The 21,391-nt window shown below is 23.7% G+C and overlaps 3 protein-coding genes and 3 non-coding genes across 8 annotated transcripts; 2 read left to right on the top strand and 4 right to left on the bottom strand.

Moving 5' to 3' along the window:
* Positions 1 to 934: 934 nt before the first annotated feature.
* Positions 935 to 2,526, bottom strand: LOC725811 (E3 ubiquitin-protein ligase RNF181). Of its 2 annotated transcripts, XM_006558291.3 has the most exons (4): positions 2,392 to 2,526; positions 1,658 to 2,035; positions 1,425 to 1,563; positions 935 to 1,313 (listed from the first exon to the last, which is right to left on the bottom strand). In XM_006558291.3, exons 2-4 carry the CDS (start codon positions 1,783 to 1,785, stop codon positions 1,263 to 1,265), a joined length of 318 nt encoding a protein of 105 aa, XP_006558354.1. In that variant the 5' UTR covers positions 1,786 to 2,035; positions 2,392 to 2,526; the 3' UTR covers positions 935 to 1,262. The 2 variants fall into 2 exon arrangements, with proteins under 2 accessions (XP_006558354.1, XP_001120409.1); XM_001120409.5 differs by lacking the exon at positions 2,392 to 2,526 and having other exon boundaries at positions 1,658 to 2,130.
* A 1,086-nt stretch (positions 2,527 to 3,612) lies between these two features.
* On the bottom strand, positions 3,613 to 8,570 carry LOC726528 (nuclear factor interleukin-3-regulated protein). Its single transcript, XM_026445569.1, has 6 exons — positions 7,984 to 8,570; positions 6,901 to 7,414; positions 6,296 to 6,802; positions 4,625 to 4,867; positions 4,138 to 4,319; positions 3,613 to 3,994 (listed from the first exon to the last, which is right to left on the bottom strand). Exons 3-6 carry the CDS (start codon positions 6,432 to 6,434, stop codon positions 3,785 to 3,787), a joined length of 774 nt encoding a protein of 257 aa, XP_026301354.1. The 5' UTR covers positions 6,435 to 6,802; positions 6,901 to 7,414; positions 7,984 to 8,570; the 3' UTR covers positions 3,613 to 3,784.
* On the bottom strand, positions 4,441 to 4,513 carry TRNAM-CAU. The gene has a single exon. It is a non-coding gene; the product is annotated as a tRNA-Met (tRNA).
* Positions 5,116 to 5,188, top strand: TRNAR-CCU. Its single transcript has one exon. It is a non-coding gene; the product is annotated as a tRNA-Arg (tRNA).
* Positions 5,766 to 5,837, bottom strand: TRNAH-GUG. The gene has a single exon. It is a non-coding gene; the product is annotated as a tRNA-His (tRNA).
* A 7,964-nt stretch (positions 8,571 to 16,534) lies between the features above and the next one.
* LOC726566 (WD repeat-containing protein 60) lies at positions 16,535 to 21,063 on the top strand. Of its 2 annotated transcripts, XM_016916883.2 has the most exons (16): positions 16,535 to 16,623; positions 16,927 to 17,637; positions 17,716 to 17,832; positions 17,903 to 18,072; positions 18,247 to 18,394; positions 18,459 to 18,599; positions 18,681 to 18,821; positions 18,891 to 19,196; positions 19,273 to 19,445; positions 19,523 to 19,736; positions 19,910 to 20,061; positions 20,136 to 20,281; positions 20,347 to 20,405; positions 20,477 to 20,631; positions 20,704 to 20,836; positions 20,903 to 21,063. In XM_016916883.2, the coding sequence occupies exons 1-16, from the start codon at positions 16,612 to 16,614 to the stop codon at positions 21,023 to 21,025; spliced, it is 2,901 nt and encodes a 966-aa protein (XP_016772372.2). In that variant the 5' UTR covers positions 16,535 to 16,611; the 3' UTR covers positions 21,026 to 21,063. The 2 variants fall into 2 exon arrangements, with proteins under 2 accessions (XP_016772372.2, XP_026301303.1); XM_026445518.1 differs by lacking the exons at positions 20,136 to 20,281; positions 20,704 to 20,836; positions 20,903 to 21,063 and having other exon boundaries at positions 20,477 to 20,539.
* Positions 21,064 to 21,391: the final 328 nt, after the last annotated feature.

The raw sequence follows: 21,391 nt of genomic DNA, 5'->3' as shown, positions 1-21,391 counted from the left end.
TAAAATAATAATTATATATAATTTTCAATCTACATAACTTTCTAAAAAAACTTGTAATATCAATTGCAATATAATATAAATATGTATATCATTATTTCTCAAATATGCATTTTATAATAAAAATAAATAATGTAAACTGAATTGATTCTAATTATTTTAATCAATTAAAACATTAAAAATAATTTCAATTATTTAAAGTGTAATATTGTTTATAATAATGTAAAAAATAATAAATTATAAAATTATTTAGATAATATAATTAGATGTCAAGAATATCAAATAAAAGCAATTATTAAATTAATAATAACTTCTTCGTATAATATATATAATTATATTATAATTACTCAATATATTAAAATATTACAGAAAGCAATATTTCATGTAAACAGAATTTAGTATGTTTCTTATTTTTTTGTTCATTTTTTATATGATAGAATAAAGCATATAACAATATATGTTTACAGGGCTATAATGTTACATTTTAATAGATAGAATAATAGAAATATTTAATAGAAATATAGAGTAAAAATCTTATATTTAAATATATATAATTTTATGAACACTGTCTTATATAAATTACTTAGAAAGGGAAGATTCATTTTATGAAATGTTCATATTTTAAATAAATTTTGAAATCAAAATTGAAATCAAAATTAAGATTAAATCATAAATTTCATATTTAATTTCATTTTTTTTCATTTATTTTTTTTTTATTTAAATCAAGTTTCAAAGAAAAGTTTTTTTTAATTTTGTTAAGTTTCAAATAATAATTTTAAATTTTATTGTACATTACATACTTATTATACATTATATTTCTATTGTTCTTTATATATTTATTTTATATTTTAAAAATGTAATTATATTTAACTGTATGTGAATAAATTACAGCACCAGATATAACGTATATAACCCTGTATATATACAACATTGAAAAAACAGAGCAAGAAATTTTACTATCATGCTTTTGTTATCAATACAAAGATATAACAAAACTTTCATCTCGCATATAATGTTTTTATAGAAAATAATATTTTTTTTCATTTCAATTTTTTTTCATTTCAATTATTTTACGTTTCCAATAGAATATTTTTTTTTTTGTCTTAATTATACAAGACAATTATACAACTATCTATTAAAAATTTATTTGTAGTTTTGAAAATTTGATGTTTAACAAATACATCTTAATTTCAACAAAGTACAAAAAATATAGTATTAATCAATAAATTTTTGTTTTATATTAAATTTGACAGTCTTATGTAAATCTATCTAATTTGAGCAAATGGAGATCTGCAGAGTGGACACAATGCTTGAGACTGTAAGATAACATCAATTATACTTTAAATTTGGATTACGTTTTTAAGAAAATTAAAAAAGCTATAATCATTAAATCTATTCATAATATTAATCTCATTTATATTACTTACCTCAGCTTCATGCCCCCATTTTTCAATACATCTTTTATGAAATTTATGTCTACAAGGTTGTAAAATATAATTAATTTTATATGCCAATGGAAGTAAACATATTGGACATTCATCGGAATCTCTTGACATACTGGATTGTCTATTATCATACAAAAGAAAGATATTTTTTACTCAGTTAAATAGAATTGACTTATATAATTATATTTTTATTTTATATTTATAAAAATACTCACTCTGGATAAGACTCATAACCATGTTCATAATATTGATCATTTCTTTGTTTATTATTTCCAAACATAAAATATAAAACTGTAGCTACAGTGACTCCAAGAATTATAGTTACTAAGCCTGCATGCGGCATTTTTTCGATATTGAGAGTTTAAATAATTATAAATTTATAATATAATTATAAATAATTATAAATATTTGAATAAATATTAATAATCAATGGATTAATTGAGAATCCCACTCGTTTAAATTGTGAAATTAATGCTTGAGTTAGTGCTTTTAATATAACACAGAAGAAATTCGGGGAAGTCACGGAAAAGTTTCCGTGACATAAACAATGAAATATTGTCTGCTTCAATTATATCGATCTTCTCTTCAAACGTCTGCATACACCAAATAAAATACTATATAAGTTCACGCATAATAGTAAACAGGTTGACCAACAGAAATTAACTTATATATGAAACGCAATTATGTATTAAAAATAAAATATATTGTAAATTTCTTTTTTATTAAAATTATTATTGATAATTATTTAATGTAATGAAAATGCATTATAATATTAAATTATTTATAACGATATAATTATATTTATCTAATAGGTTAAAAAGTTAAAATTTTTTTCAAGGATTTTCTCATTGAAAATGTCTAGAAATATAAAAATATATACAAATCTTATTTATATATATAAATATGTTATAAAAAATTAAATTCTCAATAAAATGTTATTACAACTTACATTATAAAACTAATAAACTAGTAAATAATTAGGATGTCTACTGTTTCTTTTAGTACAAAGATTTGCTACAAAGCAATAGATTCAATCTATTGGATTCAATCTAATTGGATTTTTTGTTTAGAACATATGTTATCAAATTATAATCAATGACTAAGTGAAATTAAAGATATACTATTACAGATCTTTATAAAAAAAGAAAAAATTTTCATTTACAAATTTTATATTTTGTTAAACTTTATAATTTTCCATAACTTTTTATTTTATTATTATTATTTTATTAAATCTAATTAAATTTACAATAAATCAAATAATTTATAAATTTTTAATTAATTTAAAAATATATTTTTTCAATTAAAATTTTATTACAAATAAACAAAAGATATTGCAAATTTATTAAAATCGAATAACAATGTAAGAATAGATATAAATTACAATAATCTGTTTAATTTATAAACTAAAATATCATTATATTAAAAATATCAAAATAAATTTGCAATCATTTTTTGTATCATATATATACCATCGAAGTCAAGAAAATAATTTTTATATTACAACAAATAAAAATATATATCAAATAATCAAATATATAATTTTAATGAATTTTTCATTATGATTTGAATATTTAATTATTATATTTTTATAAATTTTCATTTTAACATATTTTTCTTGATTAATTTTAAAAAGATTAGTAAATATACAGGGTAGCCTACATAATAAAAATTTTAAACTATAAAATCGAAATTTATATAAAATATTTTGAAATATTTATTAAATGAATAGAAAATTATTATATTAAATTTTAATCATTTCCAAATTCTGTTCAAATAAATCTATTCGCAATTTATGGAATTGAATAATAATAATTACTCAATAATTTAAAATTGAAATTTTTATATTTATACATATAAGTTACTTGTTTACTAAAAACATTTATATAACATAGCTAACGTGTTCTATTAAGTAATTATTATATAACAATGAAGCTATTTTATTTATAATGGATAAATTTTTATTTCTCAACAGTTATAAAATGATACTATTATAACTATTTACATAATCTATCTTACTTAATCTAAATAAATAAACGATGAAACTATATTATATTTGTTTTTTGTTTTAAAAGATATGAATTAATGTTTTATATTTAAATTTTAAAATCAATAATTAAATTATTTAATTAAATTGACAAACAATAAAATTTTTTGTGCGTTTTCAAGTAATACATATATTATCTATATGTAAATTTAATAAAATTTAAAAAACCTTAACACAACAATCTAAATAATTTAATATCACTTTATAAATTCAGTATATTTTCCTATATAGTTATTAAAAAATATTTATTTGATTGCCAAAAATGTCAGCTATGACATTTTTCTATTAATAGTATACTTCAAATTTGGCAATCTAAAGTTGCTGTTGAATGAGAAGGTGATAATGTAACAGGTGTTATCGAAGAAATCGACCGATTAATGGATTGTAGCGGTGATGTTTGTTGTTTAATCAACATATGTCGAAGACATTGCGCTTCTTCACGAAGAGTTATCACTTGCGCCCTTAAAATTGCATTTTCATGCTCTAATATAGTTGCTCGCAATGCAATCTAGAATAAAATTTTAATTATATAAATTTATTTAATTTTTTTTTTTTAGAAATAATTTGTTATATTAAATATTTTATCATAAGATGCAACAACTTTTAAGTATCATATAGTTACAATTTAAATATAATTAAATTTTTACTCACATTATCTTCTCTAATTTTCCGAGCATCTCGAGATTTCTTTGCAGCTTGGTTATTACGTTTACGTCTTTCATAATATTTTTCGTCTTTTTGATCATCAGGTATCGGTTTCTTTTCACTTCTAGGTCGTTTATGAATGTTTGTGATGCTATTCGCACTCAAAAAATGACGACTTACCATGTTACCTGTTTTATCGTATATTTCATTAATTATGACTTTTGAAACTGATATATTCATAAAGATAAGAATAATATTAAATATTTAACAATTAATAAATCTATTAAAAAGAAATACAAAAAACAAATTTGCCCCGGGTGAGGATCGAACTCACGACCTTAAGATTATGAGACTTACGCGCTGCCTACTGCGCTACCGAGGCAGTTGATAAGGTATTTTGATAATAACATATAAATATTTAATAATTTATAATAGTTATATTTTAATATATTTTTTTTCACAAATAAAATAATTTTAAAAAGTATCAACTTACTTGTATTATTATTGGAAAACGTTGGAGGCATATTTATAGATTGCATTAAAGGTGGAATTGTAGATAAGAACGGTGGTTGAAGTAGAGATCCTGGAAGTGAAAATGTTGATAAAGATGAGGGTGTTAATGGCGATGATGTCCGGCCAATTGTTATATCTGGTGTGTTTGTCTGGTGTGTTTCTAAAATGTCGATATTTCCAAAGTTGTAGTCTTTAGAATTATATGGCTCATATCTGCATAAGTCTACAAAATTAATATAATTTATTATAATCTAATACTTTTCAATAATAAAATGCAAGTATTGCAAACTATAGTAATTTTTAATTTTAATTTAAGAAATATATTGATAGTTTAAAAGATTAAAATTTAGTTTATTTAATTCAACTAATTTTAAAAGTATTATTTTTATAGTAACAAATTAATATTTAACACATATGTAATTTTATGTAGTTCCCAAAGTTTATTTAGTTTAAAAAGACAAAATACCAACAGCCCCTGTGGCCTAATGGATAAGGCATCGGTCTCCTAAACCGGGGATTGTGGGTTCGAGTCCCACCAGGGGTAATAAAACAATTACTTTTTTCTTTCCATGATGTGTCTCTTATTATTTTTTTTTATTATCTAATTAATGCTATATATAAAAGAAAAACGAATTTCATAATTAAATAAAATTAATAAAAATTCAACATCAAAATTTATAGGATTAATTAAAAATAAAAAAAAAAATTTTTTATTTCATTTTAAACATATAATGTTAGTAATGATTATTAGATTTATATATAAGTTTTAAATAAATAATATTGTGTATGTATATTAATCATCTTCTTTATTATTATTAATTAGTTAGCAAGTTATAACAAATATTATCTTTATTGAAATAAATTTTCATTTTCTTGTAATTATTTTTTTCATTATATCAATGATATAAACAATATATTAAAAAAAATATTCTACAAAAAAAAAGAAAAATTAAAATATAAAAATAAATCATGAATTATACAAAATCATGAATAAATACAAAATAAAAAAATAATTTATTAAGTTAATTAAATAATAAATAAGTAAGAACTAGAATAAATAAGAGTTAAATATTGAAGAAAGAAAAAAAAAACCTCTACCGTGACAATGTGTCTTGGCACATTGCCGTGACCAGGATTCGAACCTGGGTTACTACGGCCACAACGTAGGGTCCTAACCACTAGACGATCACGGCTATCTGAGGAGTTGCGATTCAATTCGAAATTGCATAAGATCATATTTCATATTCTTATTTCATATTTCATAAGTTCATATTCAGTTTATAAATATGATATACATATTATTATTAAGTGCTTTGTAATAAAATAAAATTCCAACTGAAAAAAATATAATATAATAAACACATTATGGAATTTTTATATAAAAATTTAAATAAATTTAATGAATATGCATATTTTGTTAATTACAAACTAAAAAGAGTACTAATAAAAAATAAATAATTTTATTAACAAGAAAAGTTTTTATTTTAATGATATAATTAAAAAATAAATTTAATTAAAAAAAAATAATTGTCAGAAAAACTAAAAATACATTTTTAATTCGTTAAAAATGATTTAATTTTACAAAAACAAAATATAAATTAAAGATATAAATTGAATCGATTAAATCCATTAAAAATTTGAAAAAAAATACCTGAAGTCGGCGTGAATAGACTATAACTTTTTAAGAAATGTAATGCAGAAACCGCACTTGTTACTGCGCTTCCGCTACAGATTGTTCTTGCATGCGCGTGGGAACTCATTCCTTTAAAAGAAATAGTTTCAAACTCCATAAACACTAAAAAAACTATGTGCAACACTCTTTAATATGGTCAAATCATTTTCTCTTCACCAATGTATCAGTATAATTATGCCTAAATTATTCAATACATTTTAAAAACATTCTATCTAACACTCCAATTTTAATCAATTTTAAAACATGCAACTTATGTACTTATATTCATCGAAAATACTTTTTTTATTCATCCACATGAATTCACAGTTTCTTCTTAATTGTTTGATTTTGATGATTTTCATTCGTTATGAAATAAAAAAACTACTAATTTCTTTTTTCTAATATTTCACTCTTCCTTAACATTTCATGAATTAATTTTTTTTTTTTCACATTCACTTTGAATAATAATATCTAGAACAATAATATCTAGAAAAAATCAATTAATGATTAAAATTATTATTTCAAAAAATTATTATGTAGTTTCTTTAAAAACAACGTCAATTCAAGAGGAAATTTAATTTCACCGTGATCAAACTTCTTTCGCGTCACGACCTCAACTTCCTGTCGAGCCTGTTGACGTTTCATATCACGTGTTTTATTACCGTATATCTTTTCACCAAAAGGATGTGCAATTCGTCGCCACCAGGGGTGGTTCCGCCTCTCCGTACATGCGCACTAGGGAAACAAACGATTGTTCCGCCCCTGAATCATTAGGGGTGAACAGTTGACTGGTATTTTAAGTGGCCAAGCAAGGCAAAAGCTTGGCTCTGATCGGCCAATCCCTGGATGACGGCACAACCGATAATGGCTCAGCCTTACGCTCATATCACGACCTTAATCTTTAGATCTGTTGTTATAATGGACTTTTCTCGTATCTTGCATGATTGAATGATGGAAGATTAACATCGGTGTCGCGTTGAAAATTGTTACTGACGAATTTTACTATTTACGAAACAAACGTTTTTAAAAACTCTTTTTCTTAATTATATTTTTTGTTTCATTATGTAGCTTGAATTAATACATAGACGAAATCCTTTTCTGTAAAAAAAATATAAAAAATATTCAATATATAAATGTGTAAAAATATTTATCGAAATATTTTTATTATTATTCATATCGAAATATTATAAATACATTATCCTTGAAATAAAATATAAATTAAATTGGTAATATATTTTTGATATATTATTATTATTAAAATAGCTTTATGAATCAATAGATTTACAATGTGTTATGAAACAATGATAAATATATAAAGAAAAATTTAATTAAAGTTGTTCCAATATCTAACCTCAAAATGAGATATAGAATAATATAAATATAATAATAAAAAAATTATATAACGTTATATAATATATATAAATATAGAAAAAAATGATAAATAAATTATATATATAAAGAAAAAGACAAAAGATAGATATTTATTCACACTTTTTTTAATATTTATCGATAAATTTTTTGTCATTCATACATAGTTTCTTATATAATCCTTGGATATAATTCAACAAGATTTAATAATTGTACATATCTTCGTAACATTAAATGTTTTTTCTTAATTAATTCATATGCAAATTATTATAGATCTTTTTAAAAGAAGTAAACTTAACCTTCAAATTGTTTTCTCAAAACAATTCTAATTTTTTAAAACTTTAAATTTTGATATGTATATGTTATTATAATATTTTCAAATATTATAAATTTTTCTCAATTAACAAATTATTTTACAAGATTCAATTACTTTTATCTTATGCATTCATACAAATACATACACATATCGAGACAATAACACACTATACTAATACACTATACAATAGATAGGATTCGACTATGTTTCTAATGTCTCTGGGACAATTGGCAGCTGACACTTTCATGTTACCTACGAATGTTTAATGCGTCGATAATTATTATGAAGTAAATTACACGACAATGCAGACAATATCAAATGGAGAATTTGCAACATTGATGAGTCTGACTCGGAGCTTAAAATTGTTACTATTCAACCTCATCAATGTTGCAACTCCATCATGGATGGCAATTAATGGTCAAAAGATCGATTGTTTTCCGCAGGAATTAGCTGTACAGGTCCTTTGACCTTCGCGTGTCTCTATCTATTTATTGTAGTACATAATCGATTTAGAACGATCGAAAAATATTATTAATGTTTGATAATTTGATCGTCAAATAATTCCTGATTATATCAATCAATATAAATATCAAATTAATTAATAATTTTTAACACAAAAGATTCAAGAAATATCAATGCAAGAATAATTCATCAAAAAGATTAATTGAATGATCGATTGAATTTTTTGATATAATTTTTTCTAAAAAAAGAAAGAGCATAAAAAAAATAATTTTCTATTTTCTATCCACTAAATTATCAGTTTTTTTTTTAATAATAAATTTTCAGCCTTGAATTTATTTATTACTTCTTTCTTTAACTATAACTAAAAATAATCTAACAGCGGAAATATAATTGCACAAAAGAAGATTGAAGGTGCGACGGTGATTTACGAGATAGCGTGTCGTTTTCGTTTTCGCGAAAAAAGGGGACGAGCGGGGTGGATTATATTGCCTGTTCAAATTTAACTCGGGGGGCGCACCGCGGGTTAAATAACGCCATTTGTTATCGTAATATCTAATTTAGTGTTGAAGGGTGATGCGCCCATTGCCATGTGGCCGTAATCTCACGAGGCCTCGGTACAGGTGTCTTAGGAACAACAATTTAGCTTCAACATTTCACAAGTTTGCCAGGTGTACCTATAAGAAACAAAATGAATCATTTTCACCCACTTTTAGACTATTATTCAACTGTTATTTCTATTGATTTTACCATTCACTCTATTTCACATAATTTTTTTAGTTACTAGTTTAGTTATATTTAATATTTTTTAAAAAATTATATATCTCTTTTTAAAGATCTTGCTTTTTAAACATATCTCGTATAATCTATCGAAGATATTGAATCAAGTACAATTAAACGTGTTCCTCAAAATTCTCTCGTTATTTTTATATTATCAATGAGGAAAAGGTTTTGCTTCGTTATAAATTTATTGTTACCATAATCATCCATAATGGTATCGATAAAAATGATCGTTCGTCATTTGCTCGCGAGAGGCAAAAGTAATCAACGAGATCTGTCCTGGCATGAACTCCGTCCTCTGTCGACCGCTCGTTATCATTATGCCGCTCGGATTCGCGATAGCGAACGCCCACGCGCCTCTCGCTCGCCCGGTCTCTTGCTCGTGCGAACTCAAACACCTGTCCGCGACCAACGAGTAACGTGACATCACGTCATGTGACCTCCTGAGCGCCCCTTAAGTTTCCCATGACACCGCATGACCTCCAGCTAATCCGCGTAATCGCCTGGAAACGACAGATTACACATTTCGACCGTATCTTCCTTTCCACCATTTGCATTTCTCGCACTCGCGTCCTCTATTTCGTTCGGTATTAAATTTCAAACACATTTTTCCTTACAATTTCTTTACATCGAAGAAGGAAGAATTTTTGAAGAAAGTTGTCGAGCCATAAAATATGATAAGTAACGGTGTTGGAAATGTGGAACAAACTCGATCATATAATTGTCGAAGAGAGAGTCTGATATACGTGAATATTTTTGACTTTTAACTTTTGACATTGTGAAACTTTATAGAAATTTTATATATTGCTTAGGTAATTTAAATAATCGTTGAGAAAAAGTTAACAGTTTTATGAGGGAATAATTTAGACTGCTATAATTGGTCGGGATGCTAAATTTTGCTAAATTATGCTAAATTATGCTGGTTACATGATGTTGCTGATGTCATCACTTTAAAATGAAAAAGAGAAATTCTTGAAAAAGCTGATTATGAAATGAGAAACATCTCATGGAACAGTATAAATTTACTTCAGAATTTTATAATTATATACATATTTGAATCATTTTGAATATTTTTTTATATAAAAAAAAATAAAGACGTATTAATATAATTTTAGATTAAATTATCTCATAATTTTCTTAAATAGAAGTTTAAGAAAAAATATAAGAAATATGTTGTTGTAAATAATATATTAATATTAGTGAATGGATATTCAATTAATTGTTTACCTAATCATGTTAATAAAATAAAATTATTAATAAAAATTCAATAGTAAATTTTATTTAAAATATTAAATTTATTATTTATTTATTAATTTATTATTATAAAGAATTAGAATTGATATTACTAATCCAATTACACCTCCTAGTTTATTAGGAATTGCTCGTAAAATAGAATATGCAAATAAGAAGTATCATTCAGGTTTAATATGTGTTGGAGTATTTATTGGATTTGCAATTTTAAAATTATCTGGATCTTCAAGATGATAAAGGAATTGGAAATTAATAAATATAAAAATGAATAAAATAATATAAAATCCTAAAAGATAATTTAATTGAAAAATATGGATGAAATGAAATTTTATAATTATTAAAATTTGAAATTATTATATAATTATATAATTATTAAAAAAAATTATAAACTTTATCTAAAATCATCCCATAAAATCCAAAGTGTAATAAAATGTAAAGTAGTATATTTGTATACAAACTAAATTTAATAATTAATAAAAAATTATATATAAAGTCAATTAAAACTTAATTATCAAAGGAAATTCAGACATATCAGATATATCACGATCAAAGAAGCTTCAACAAGTATTTTTCATCGTTTTTCCCGTGGCAAAAATTCTCTGTGCGTTCTTAGGTGATGAATACGAGGCAAGGATCACGCACAATTCCGTGTGTCGTACACCTAGAAGCGACATCATGGCGAATGGGTCGCGTGTCTAACCCTTAATTTCATCCACCGTTTACAATCTTCGCTTAGAAGGCACCGATTCCTCTTTCACCCTCGGTCGTACGTAGTATTCGTGACGCTCGTTGTTTCACAACCCGGAGGAAAGTTATCTCATCAAGTCGTCACGAGGACGCCCCTCTTTGCTCGCAAAAGACGCGATTAAACTTTTCTTTGCTCGATCCACCACCACGGTTTCCATGCCCTGCACTCCTTCTAGTATACGTGTTTCGTGTCAGGTGTGTGCCGATTAGCAGGCCTCCGTTTTCATTTACGCTTCCTTTGTGCGGGAAGTATTCGCCTGCGATGAAAGATTAACGTGGCAGCTTTTCCTCTTCCTCCTTTCGGTTATCCTGATTCCCATTCTTTTTTCTTTTTCTTTTTGAAGCAAAAAGTATTCGGTTATATGCCTACCATCTTGTGAACCAAAATGTGAATGTATAGGAAAAAAGATAGTAGAAAAGTATTAAACTTTTTGATATGAAAATAGTTTTAGAAACTTTGAAAAGAAAAAACAATTTTATCATGATATTATACGTAGTTGTAATGATTAAAAAAAATGAAATTATTACAGATATAAAAATATTAAAAATAATTGGTATTAGATATAAATATTTTTTGCAATCATTATATGCTATTTCTTTTACATAATTTGATATGAAAGCTTCCTGTTCCATTTAAAAGTATTATAAAATAGTGAAAACTTAATGATTCAGATTATTTGGTCTTGCAAAGTATAAAAGAAGTGTGCAGCCTTTCGGTTCCCAGACTGTGGCAAATTATGGCTTACCACAATTCTTATCCGCACTCGTCTAGATAATTCTTGGCCAATGAGTTTTTATCGGATGTGGAACAACAATCGATATCTATGCGAAATTTTAAAGGATGGACAATGGAAAAATCCAAAAATCTTGTGCTATCTACTTTTGAAAATTAATTCTTAATTCCTAATAATAATCTTTTCAAAAGAAATTGCTCCTCTTCACAAATATCTAGAAAAATTATATAAATAATAATTAAACATCAGTCAAAAATCACATCTGATAGGAAATTGATTTTTCTTAAAAGATCTTAAAAAATTCTATCAAGACAAATATTGGAAACATTTTTTTTTAATAAAAATAAAAATTTCAATTTGAATCTTCAATTATTCAATTTGCTTGTTCAAAAACTAATTTATTTTAATGATTATTACTTTGTGCATTGATTATCAATGAAAGAATTTTAAAATATTTATTTTAATTAACCATATTTAAATGCTCAAGTGAAGAAATGTTATGTATAATTAAAACGTATAAAGAATATTAATATATAATTACGTTAAATACCATTATCGAGATTGATAATTCATCAATGATGTGCGAAACGATATTGATATTAAAATAAAAGCTTCCGTGTACGAACAGACATTGTTCGGTTCTTATTAATATTTTACTCGTACGGTTCTCCCTCCCAGTGATCAAATGCTCCTCCTATTTTTTTCCTTTTCAGAGTAACACACCGCCCCCTGACCATAGCATGCTCATGTAGTGTTATTTCAATTGCAAATCGATACTAACGCGTGGTAAACACAGTTACAAACATAATTCGTTGGCATGTGTAACTCGAGACAAGATGGATCTCATGTTGGAAAATGAAATGATTTGATCTTCTTTTCGATTCGAGGCGTACAAAGGAAACTTTGTATTTTAAAATTAGACTTAAACATTGTTTTAAATTATTAAATTAAGAAAATTAGGAAAAAAAATTGTTCATTGAATAAAATAATAATGTTATTATAATTGAAGATATTTATGAATTATTTATTTATTTATTTATTTTTTCTTTTTTATGGATCTGAAATATTTTCAATAAATTTTTTGAGAATATATATTAGAAAAATTTATTACATAATAATTAATTTAATAATTAATTAATTCGACATAATGACATTTTCGATAAACGATAATCTTCAAATTCACACGTTTGATACAAATTCATATTGCTTTTCCCAAATTTTATAATAATTTCTTATTTATTGTTTACACTAGATATGAAGAATCGAAATAACCTTTAGAATGAAGAGACAAATCGAATGTTTAATGAAATGTTTGAAGAACTTTAAAACAACAATAATGAAGATAAATAATGAAGATGAGTCAAAATATTGTGATGCTAAGTGTATAAAAGGAAATCCCCCTGTTAAAGAGGTTTAGGTTTAAACTATTACTACGTATAAAAGAAATTATCTTTCTTGAAGTTTAAAAAATTTAAAAAATAAAATGATTTACACTTTAAATTTTATTTCGACAATTTTTTAACAAATCTTTCAGCAATTTTTAATTATTTTATTACTTTTTTAATGATTTTTATCTATCATGTTAAACTACTTAAAATTTTAATTCATCATACCATATAATTACATTTCAATAAATAATATTCATATAATAAAAAATATGTAACCTCATTTTTTTTTTCAATAAATTAAAAATATTTTTTTGTCAAAATTAATACATTTTATTCGACTGATAAAGAATAATTTTATAATCAATTATTATCTCTCTAATATTAAATTAATTCTAATTTCCTATATATAATAAATTTAAATATTATTACATAATTCTGCAATAAATATTGTTTTGATAATTGAATAATTGAATAATATGAACAATGATCTTAAAGAGGATTGCGTATATCTCTATTTTATCTTAGAATATTAAATAATTAATAATAATTAATTTTTTGCAGAAAATCTGTGACTGCATGCGTATTGCTGAAAACTCATCCAGATTCTCTGTGCGCGTGATGGAAGCGATGAGACGGATGCAGAACGATGAGGATGAGGAGAACGATCTGCTTACCTCCACTGTGGAGGAAATCGTCGATTACATCCAGAAAAATTATCGCGACGATGGCGATGTTTACACTCAAGTGCGAACCACGTTGAAGGAGATCTGTTCCCAAGGGTTAGTTTCTGCATCAAACGAAGCGAAACAACCGGTGTAGGCGAAAATTGTGTCTCGCGTGAGACACGATCGCGTTCAAGGCAACTGCAAACCGTTTATCTCGTTCGTATTCTCATGCATCTATCGACCAGTTTCGTTTATAGTTCAAATTGTTAAACTGTATAATATTTTGCATCGCTCCGTTTCAATGATAATGTATTTTTCCCAATTACACAGACAAAGTTTCATCGCTTGGAAGAATTTATAAAAGAATTTTTCTCTTAAATAAGAGAAATTATTGCGAAAAATAAAGAAAGTTATCCAATCGATGACGTAAAAAGATTGATTTAGTTTTATGATTTATTTTAAAATATTTTTATATTAAATATTTACAATTATTTTTTATTAATTAATTTTATTAAAAGTTTTATAAAGTAAGTTTGAAATAATTAATGGATGAATCTGATGAGTATAATAATTATTATTTAATTCAAATAATTTTATAATATTATTTTTTTATATAATTTTGATTTATATGAATAAATTCCCATTCTAGATTCGCTATAGAATTATTAGGAAACGAATACCATTTGACCGGTCCAAATGCAATTTTGATGAATCAGACAACTTGCGCGAATAATCGAAACGATTGTTTATTGTCTTCGCCAGTTAAAAAACCGAAATATCGTCGCAATAACGTAGATAACGATTGCGAATGTGAAACAACGACCGATGAAGAGGCAGAATTTGTAAGTAAAAATCAAAAGGTATCGATCAATGAAGCGAGAAAAGATTTTCGAAAACAAGAAGAAAAGCGTGAGTTGAATCCGATTAAAATAACTCCAGAATGCTTTTGTAACGAAATTACCGACGACGACGAATGTATATGCGAAGATGAAATTCAAGAAAATTTGAAAAGTAATAACTCAAAAATACAAAGATGCGAGCAACAAAGTGTGCAAGAGAATGGTAGTAAGAGGATAAATGAAAAAAGAAAGATGAAGATGGAACAACAGCCAATATTCGATTCTTCGAGAAGGAGAGAAAATAATAAGAGAAGAAAAACAATGGAAAATAACGATAGAACGATATTGGAAAATATTAGATTAAACAAATTAAACTCAGATAATGTAGATGAAATTTACAATGAAATAAAGAATCTGATTCCGTATTCAAAGAAGCATGAAAAAGAACTGAAAGAATGGATTAAACATTGTCAAGAAAAGTGTAAGCAACAAGCAAAACGATATAAAAAATAATTAAATTCTTGTTCAGTTGGCAAATTTTGTAAATATAATTCTAATGTGATTTATTATATATGTTGTATATTATATATATTTATTTTTAAGATGAAATATTTTAATTAATTAAAAATCAATTATTTTTTTTATATTACTTTTTCGTATTAAATTTCTATCAAATACAGAGATTTGTATAAATTTTAATAAATATATAACAAATGAATTTTTATAAAATTATTTCTATTTTTATTTATTTTACATTTTTATTTTACATATCTTTATTGTTTTTATTTATATTTTTTGTCAAAAACGTGATTTAATTTAAAATATGGAGAAAGTTGTAAAAATCTTCCAGTTCGATCGGTGGGAATTAAATAACCAGAATATATCGCAAAACAAAGTGCTTTACTTATGTAAGATCTTATGTTATTACAATCTATGAAGTTGAGAATATATTAAAAATAAAAATATATATTAAAAAAAAAATTAAATAAATTTTAAATTTATTTATACCTTTATTTACATATTTGTGCAAAGGATGAATATTTCTTTTTCTTGAGTTTTTCCTTCGAAATCTATTGCATGCATTATTACGCTGTTTTCGAACGCTATCGGTGTATGCAATATTTTTTAAGTATCTATATACCAAATCAGAAACTGTCGATTTTTGATCATATCGTCGAAGCAGACCATGATCAATATTTTTATTATTTTTCTTCCGAGACGCCAAACTATTCGTGATTATGAATGATTATAAAATATCATGAATTAAATTATAATTTTTCTTACCTAACTTTCTTTTCCATCGTTCTTTTCTTTCTTATCGTTTTACACCGACAATATCTATTTTTTAATATCATTTATATATTAATAAATCGTTTGATTTATCATTAGAAATTATTATTATTATATTATGACATTTGATTTATTAGAAATTAAAAAACTTAATAATATAAAAATTTTTGTGTAATTGATAACATATTACTTTCGAATTTAATGTCATTTTCCTTAAAAATATAAAGGAAAATATTTTGTTTATAATATAATATATATATAAATGAATTTATCTCTGATATAAAAATATGTAAATACTTCAAATAAAAAATTTATTTGTAACTTTTTACCAATAGATGGTAAAAATATCTCTTGCAGTATGTAGTTTTATAAAATAGCTATATGTAGCGCTGTTAGAAAAATGACAGTTTACATCATGGTGATCTTATAAGAATTGTCAACATTAATCAATCATAAATATGTCTCATAAGGTGGTATTTTATTATATTTAAAAAAGATATCTTTAATTTCAAACATATTATTTATTTATCATTTGTTTATATATATATTACTTAAATTTTCATGCATGATTATAATAATTTCACAAAATTATGACATTTTAATTTCAATATATTAATTATTTATGATTATTAACAATTTCAAATTTATTGACTTTTTTATATAATATATAATATATAATAGATACAAAAATAATTTTGTAAACTATAGGTAAAAATCAAATTTTTAAGTGATATTAAAAAAATTTTAAAAGTATTTTTATTATTGTATTTTAGGGAACAATTAAAAAGAATTTAATAGTTAAAGATGTACAAGAACCAAATATTAAATTTAAATCAAAAAATTCATCACCTCATAAAGAGTCAGAAAATCTTGAACAATTAGATTTAAAATTGATAAGAATGTCACAAACTCTTCAAAGAAAAAAGAATGATGACCATTCAAGATTAACACATAATTTACAATCAAACAAAAGCAACACAAAACAATCTATTAAATCTGCTAAAATTATTCCTGTTAAGGAAAGTTTATCTTCAATATCAAAATTAAATGTTAATAGTCCTAGACCATCAAAAAGTATTTTAACATCAAAAACATCAACTGATTCTACAAAAAAAATCAATAATATTACTATAAAAAGTAGTAAAAGTAGTACTGGAAGAATAAAAAGCAATTATTCAGAAAAGAGAGGATTAAGTACAATATATGTGCCACAATCATTTTCAAGCAAGCTTAATGCTAAATTATCAGATAAAAATTCTAGTTCAACATCAAAAGACAAAGAACAAATTAAAGCACATACAAGTACCTTAGAAGCAACTGAATCAAAATTAAAATCAAGAGAACGTAAATTGTCTAGAACATTAAGTCCTAGTGAAATAAAAATGTTACATTCTGCTAAAAATAGATTAGATTCATTAGAGAAAATGGATCAAAATAAAGAAGAGCAAGCAGATCATGAATATGATTATGAAGATGATTTTGAAGTAAAATAATATATTATAATACATGTTTATATGTATTATTATTATATGTTTATAATTTTAATTTATATCATTTTACAGGATTATGAATCTGATTTTCAAGAATGTACAGATAGTGAATCATCTGAAGTTAGTGAAGAAACAAATAATTATACTAATTTATCATTAGATCCAATTGAATTACATACTACAAAACAAGTACTGACATTTATTTTATTATAAAATAAATTCAATAATATTTTTATTTCAAATTACCATTTTACTTTAGCGCAAAATTGTGAATAGTACTGAATCAAAAGAAGAAGAACATATGCATGATTCTGGTCACTATGAACTTACAGAAGCAAGAAAAAGAGCAGCAAGAATTGAATTAATTGCAAATGATCCAAAATTATCTTCTCTCCTTGAGATAAAACAACCAGTTAATAAATCATATAGGTTTGTTTTAAGTAAAATCAAGTTTCAAGATGATTAAATAATATATTGTACAGCTTGTATTGTTTTCTCATTAAATAATTATACATTTATCAAATAATTTTGGAAATAATATTTATTTTAATAAATACTTTAATATATATTTTAATATATATTTGTTTTTTTTTTTTTATATAGTGAAGACAAATCAGAAAATAAATCATTACCATTATCTACTGATGAAGGATTTGAAGATAGTCGTTCTGGTGATTTTACAAAATCGCCGTCAATCTCACAAATTTCATTTATTGATTTCCGTAAAGTCAAAGAAAAAGAAAAAACAAAGGTAATAAATTAATTTGGAATTAATTAAATTTTTCATTAATAATTTTATCTATTAATACTTCCAGAAATCTAAAAGAACTTTAAGTAGAGGTGAAGAACTTTTAGAAATGATAAAATTAGATGTTATGGAATGGTCTCTTTTGGAATGTTTACCTATACCATATGAAGAATTTATTAGAAATTATGGAAAATTAAATACTCAACAAGTATCTTAATACCCAATTATTATTTTTGTTATGCAATAATAATACAATAATAAATATAAATATAATAAATTCGATTTTTAGATATCAACACAAACTGGTGAAGATAATATTGATATAGAAATACAAACGGAGAAAATTATGTTTAAAAATAAGTGGACTCAATTTCCTATAACTTGTAGAAATAATATACAAACCAAGGAAGATTTAGATTTGTTTCGTATGGTATATAAATTTATTTTTTAATTTTTAATTATTAATATAATGATAGATTTTTTCAAAATATTTTTTCAGGATCAAATTGGAACTGGCAGTGATAATGATGTAGAAACTGTGAATTCTTTATTATTACAGTCTTTTGATATATTACGATTAAATGATTTTATAAATCGCGCAGGAAAAGTAATATTATCATTACTAGAAGAAAGACGATCTGGTGGTAATGTATTTAAAAATGAAAAAGAAATACCATTCAGTGATGGTATTGTCAAACTTTGTATAAATTCTGTAACATTTCTGGCTGGTAGAACAGTAACAATAATTCATTATTCTGAAGTCTTAAATAAAATCTTATTGACTATTCATTCTCCAGTTGAAGAAGTAAGAATTATTTAATCATATTATCAAGATTTATTATATTAAATTTGAAACAATAAAAATTATATATTTTATATAGGAAATTGAAACATCCAACAAACAAGATTATATAACTGATTGTTGTATTGGATGTATCTGGAATATTTCTGAACCATCTATGCCAATTAAATTATTTTATTCTATCTGTCCTATTACTGCATGTTGTTTCCATTCAGCAAATTATAATATTATATTTGGTGGATTGCAAGATGGGTATATTATTTTACCAGTTATTTTTCAATATTTTACTATATATTAGATGAAAATAAATAAAATTTATATAATTGTAGATCAATAAGTCTCTGGGATTTAAAAGAAGATGAAATGTGGCATCACAAAATCACAGATAAAGCCAATAATTTAGATTGGACAATACGAATACCTACATACACAACAGCAACAAATATTGATATAAATACTGCACAAATCGTTGCAGTACGTGTATTATCCAAAATTGAAGAAAAATCATTAGTACGACGTAACAATAAATTTATACCAATACAGGTTTGTTAATATTATTAAATATATTATATGTTATATAATGTATTAATTTATTATATTATATATTATATATTATATATAATTAATATTATTTATGTTAATTACTAGATAACTTTATATTAATTTTTAATTGATTTTATTAATTAACTTTGATTATTAATGTGATTTCACAATAGATATGTAGCTTAAATGAAAATGGTACTCTTATTATATGGAGTGTTTTGCATAATATGGGCAAAAATATTGAGGATTTAGGACTATCATTTTGGGGTACTATAAAACTTGTTAAAAGTCAAGAATTGTTTTTACAATCTAATTATAAAAAAAAGTAAATATTTTGTAATAAGTTGTGCATTATGTATTGAACATCAATTTTATTAGAATATTTTAACTCTTTATAAGGATCAATGCAGCTACTTTTATTGATATGCACGTGGATTGTATTAATAGTAACAATTTTTATATTGCTACTAATAGTAACAATATTTTGCATGGTACTTGTATTGGTAAAAAAACTAATCCTGCTATATACACAAAGTTGGATACTAGTAAGTTATCAATGATATGTTAATTTTAATTTGTTAATTATTCATTTATTTATTTGATATTTCAGGTGCCTGTGGAAATGTAACTTATATAGAAAGTTGTCCATTTGATTATTCATTTTTTTTGGTAAAAAATTTTTATGCAAATTCATAAATTTTTTAATATTATTATGTTTCTAAAGTAATTCGTTATTATAGGTTAGCTGTGATGATGGAACAATTCGGTTACACTCTTTAAATATTGAAAAACCAATTTTACAATTAAAAGATGAAGATAGTACATATATGATTAAATCAATACAATGGTCACGGTCAAAACCATTCACATTTTTTGTATTAGATAATAAATCATGGTAAGAAGATATAAGAAGAAATAATAAAATGAATTTAATTTAATTAAATAACTTTCTATATTAATATTTTAGCATACATATATGGGATTTAAGTAATAGTGATATATATCCAACATATAAAATAAATATGCAAAAAAGTGGAAATATAAAAAGTATGCAATTATCACATTGTAAAACAAAACGAGATATGTCTCATCAATACTTGGTATGTTAATTTTTTCATATATTAAAATTTATGATTTAATATATTTTTTTTTTTTTTTTTTTTTAGGCATTTGGTATAGAATCTGGAGATGTAGAAATACACAAATTAAAAACAAATTTTTATCATTCAAAAAAAGAAGATTATTTAGAAGAATTAAATACTTTTATGCGATATATTGCAATTTTATAATTAAGATAAAATCATAGAAACTATTAAAAAAAATTGAAACTTTTTTATATTCTCTCAGTGAATTAAAACAAATACATGGATATTATAGATATATATTATATTTGTATTTTTCAAGTAAACTGTTATATATTCAAAAATAATATTTAAGGACAATCCCATAATTATTTTAAAAACATTTTGTTAATAATGTTATATTACTTTAACAGATAAAATATAACTTGTACAAAACTATTGTTATTATATTAAACAGTTATTTATTAACTATTATTATTTATGAAATTATCTACAATTGCTTACAATTATATACAATTGTCAAAATTATATACAATTAATTGTTTTATAATATAAAAAGATATTTAAATAATA

The sequence above is a fragment of the Apis mellifera genome, linkage group LG15 (assembly GCF_003254395.2).
Source record: "Apis mellifera strain DH4 linkage group LG15, Amel_HAv3.1, whole genome shotgun sequence".
NCBI classification, from domain to species: domain Eukaryota; kingdom Metazoa; phylum Arthropoda; class Insecta; order Hymenoptera; family Apidae; genus Apis; species Apis mellifera.
The sequence above is the reverse complement of the archived record's forward strand: the minus strand, read 5'-3'. Positions and strand labels throughout refer to the sequence as shown.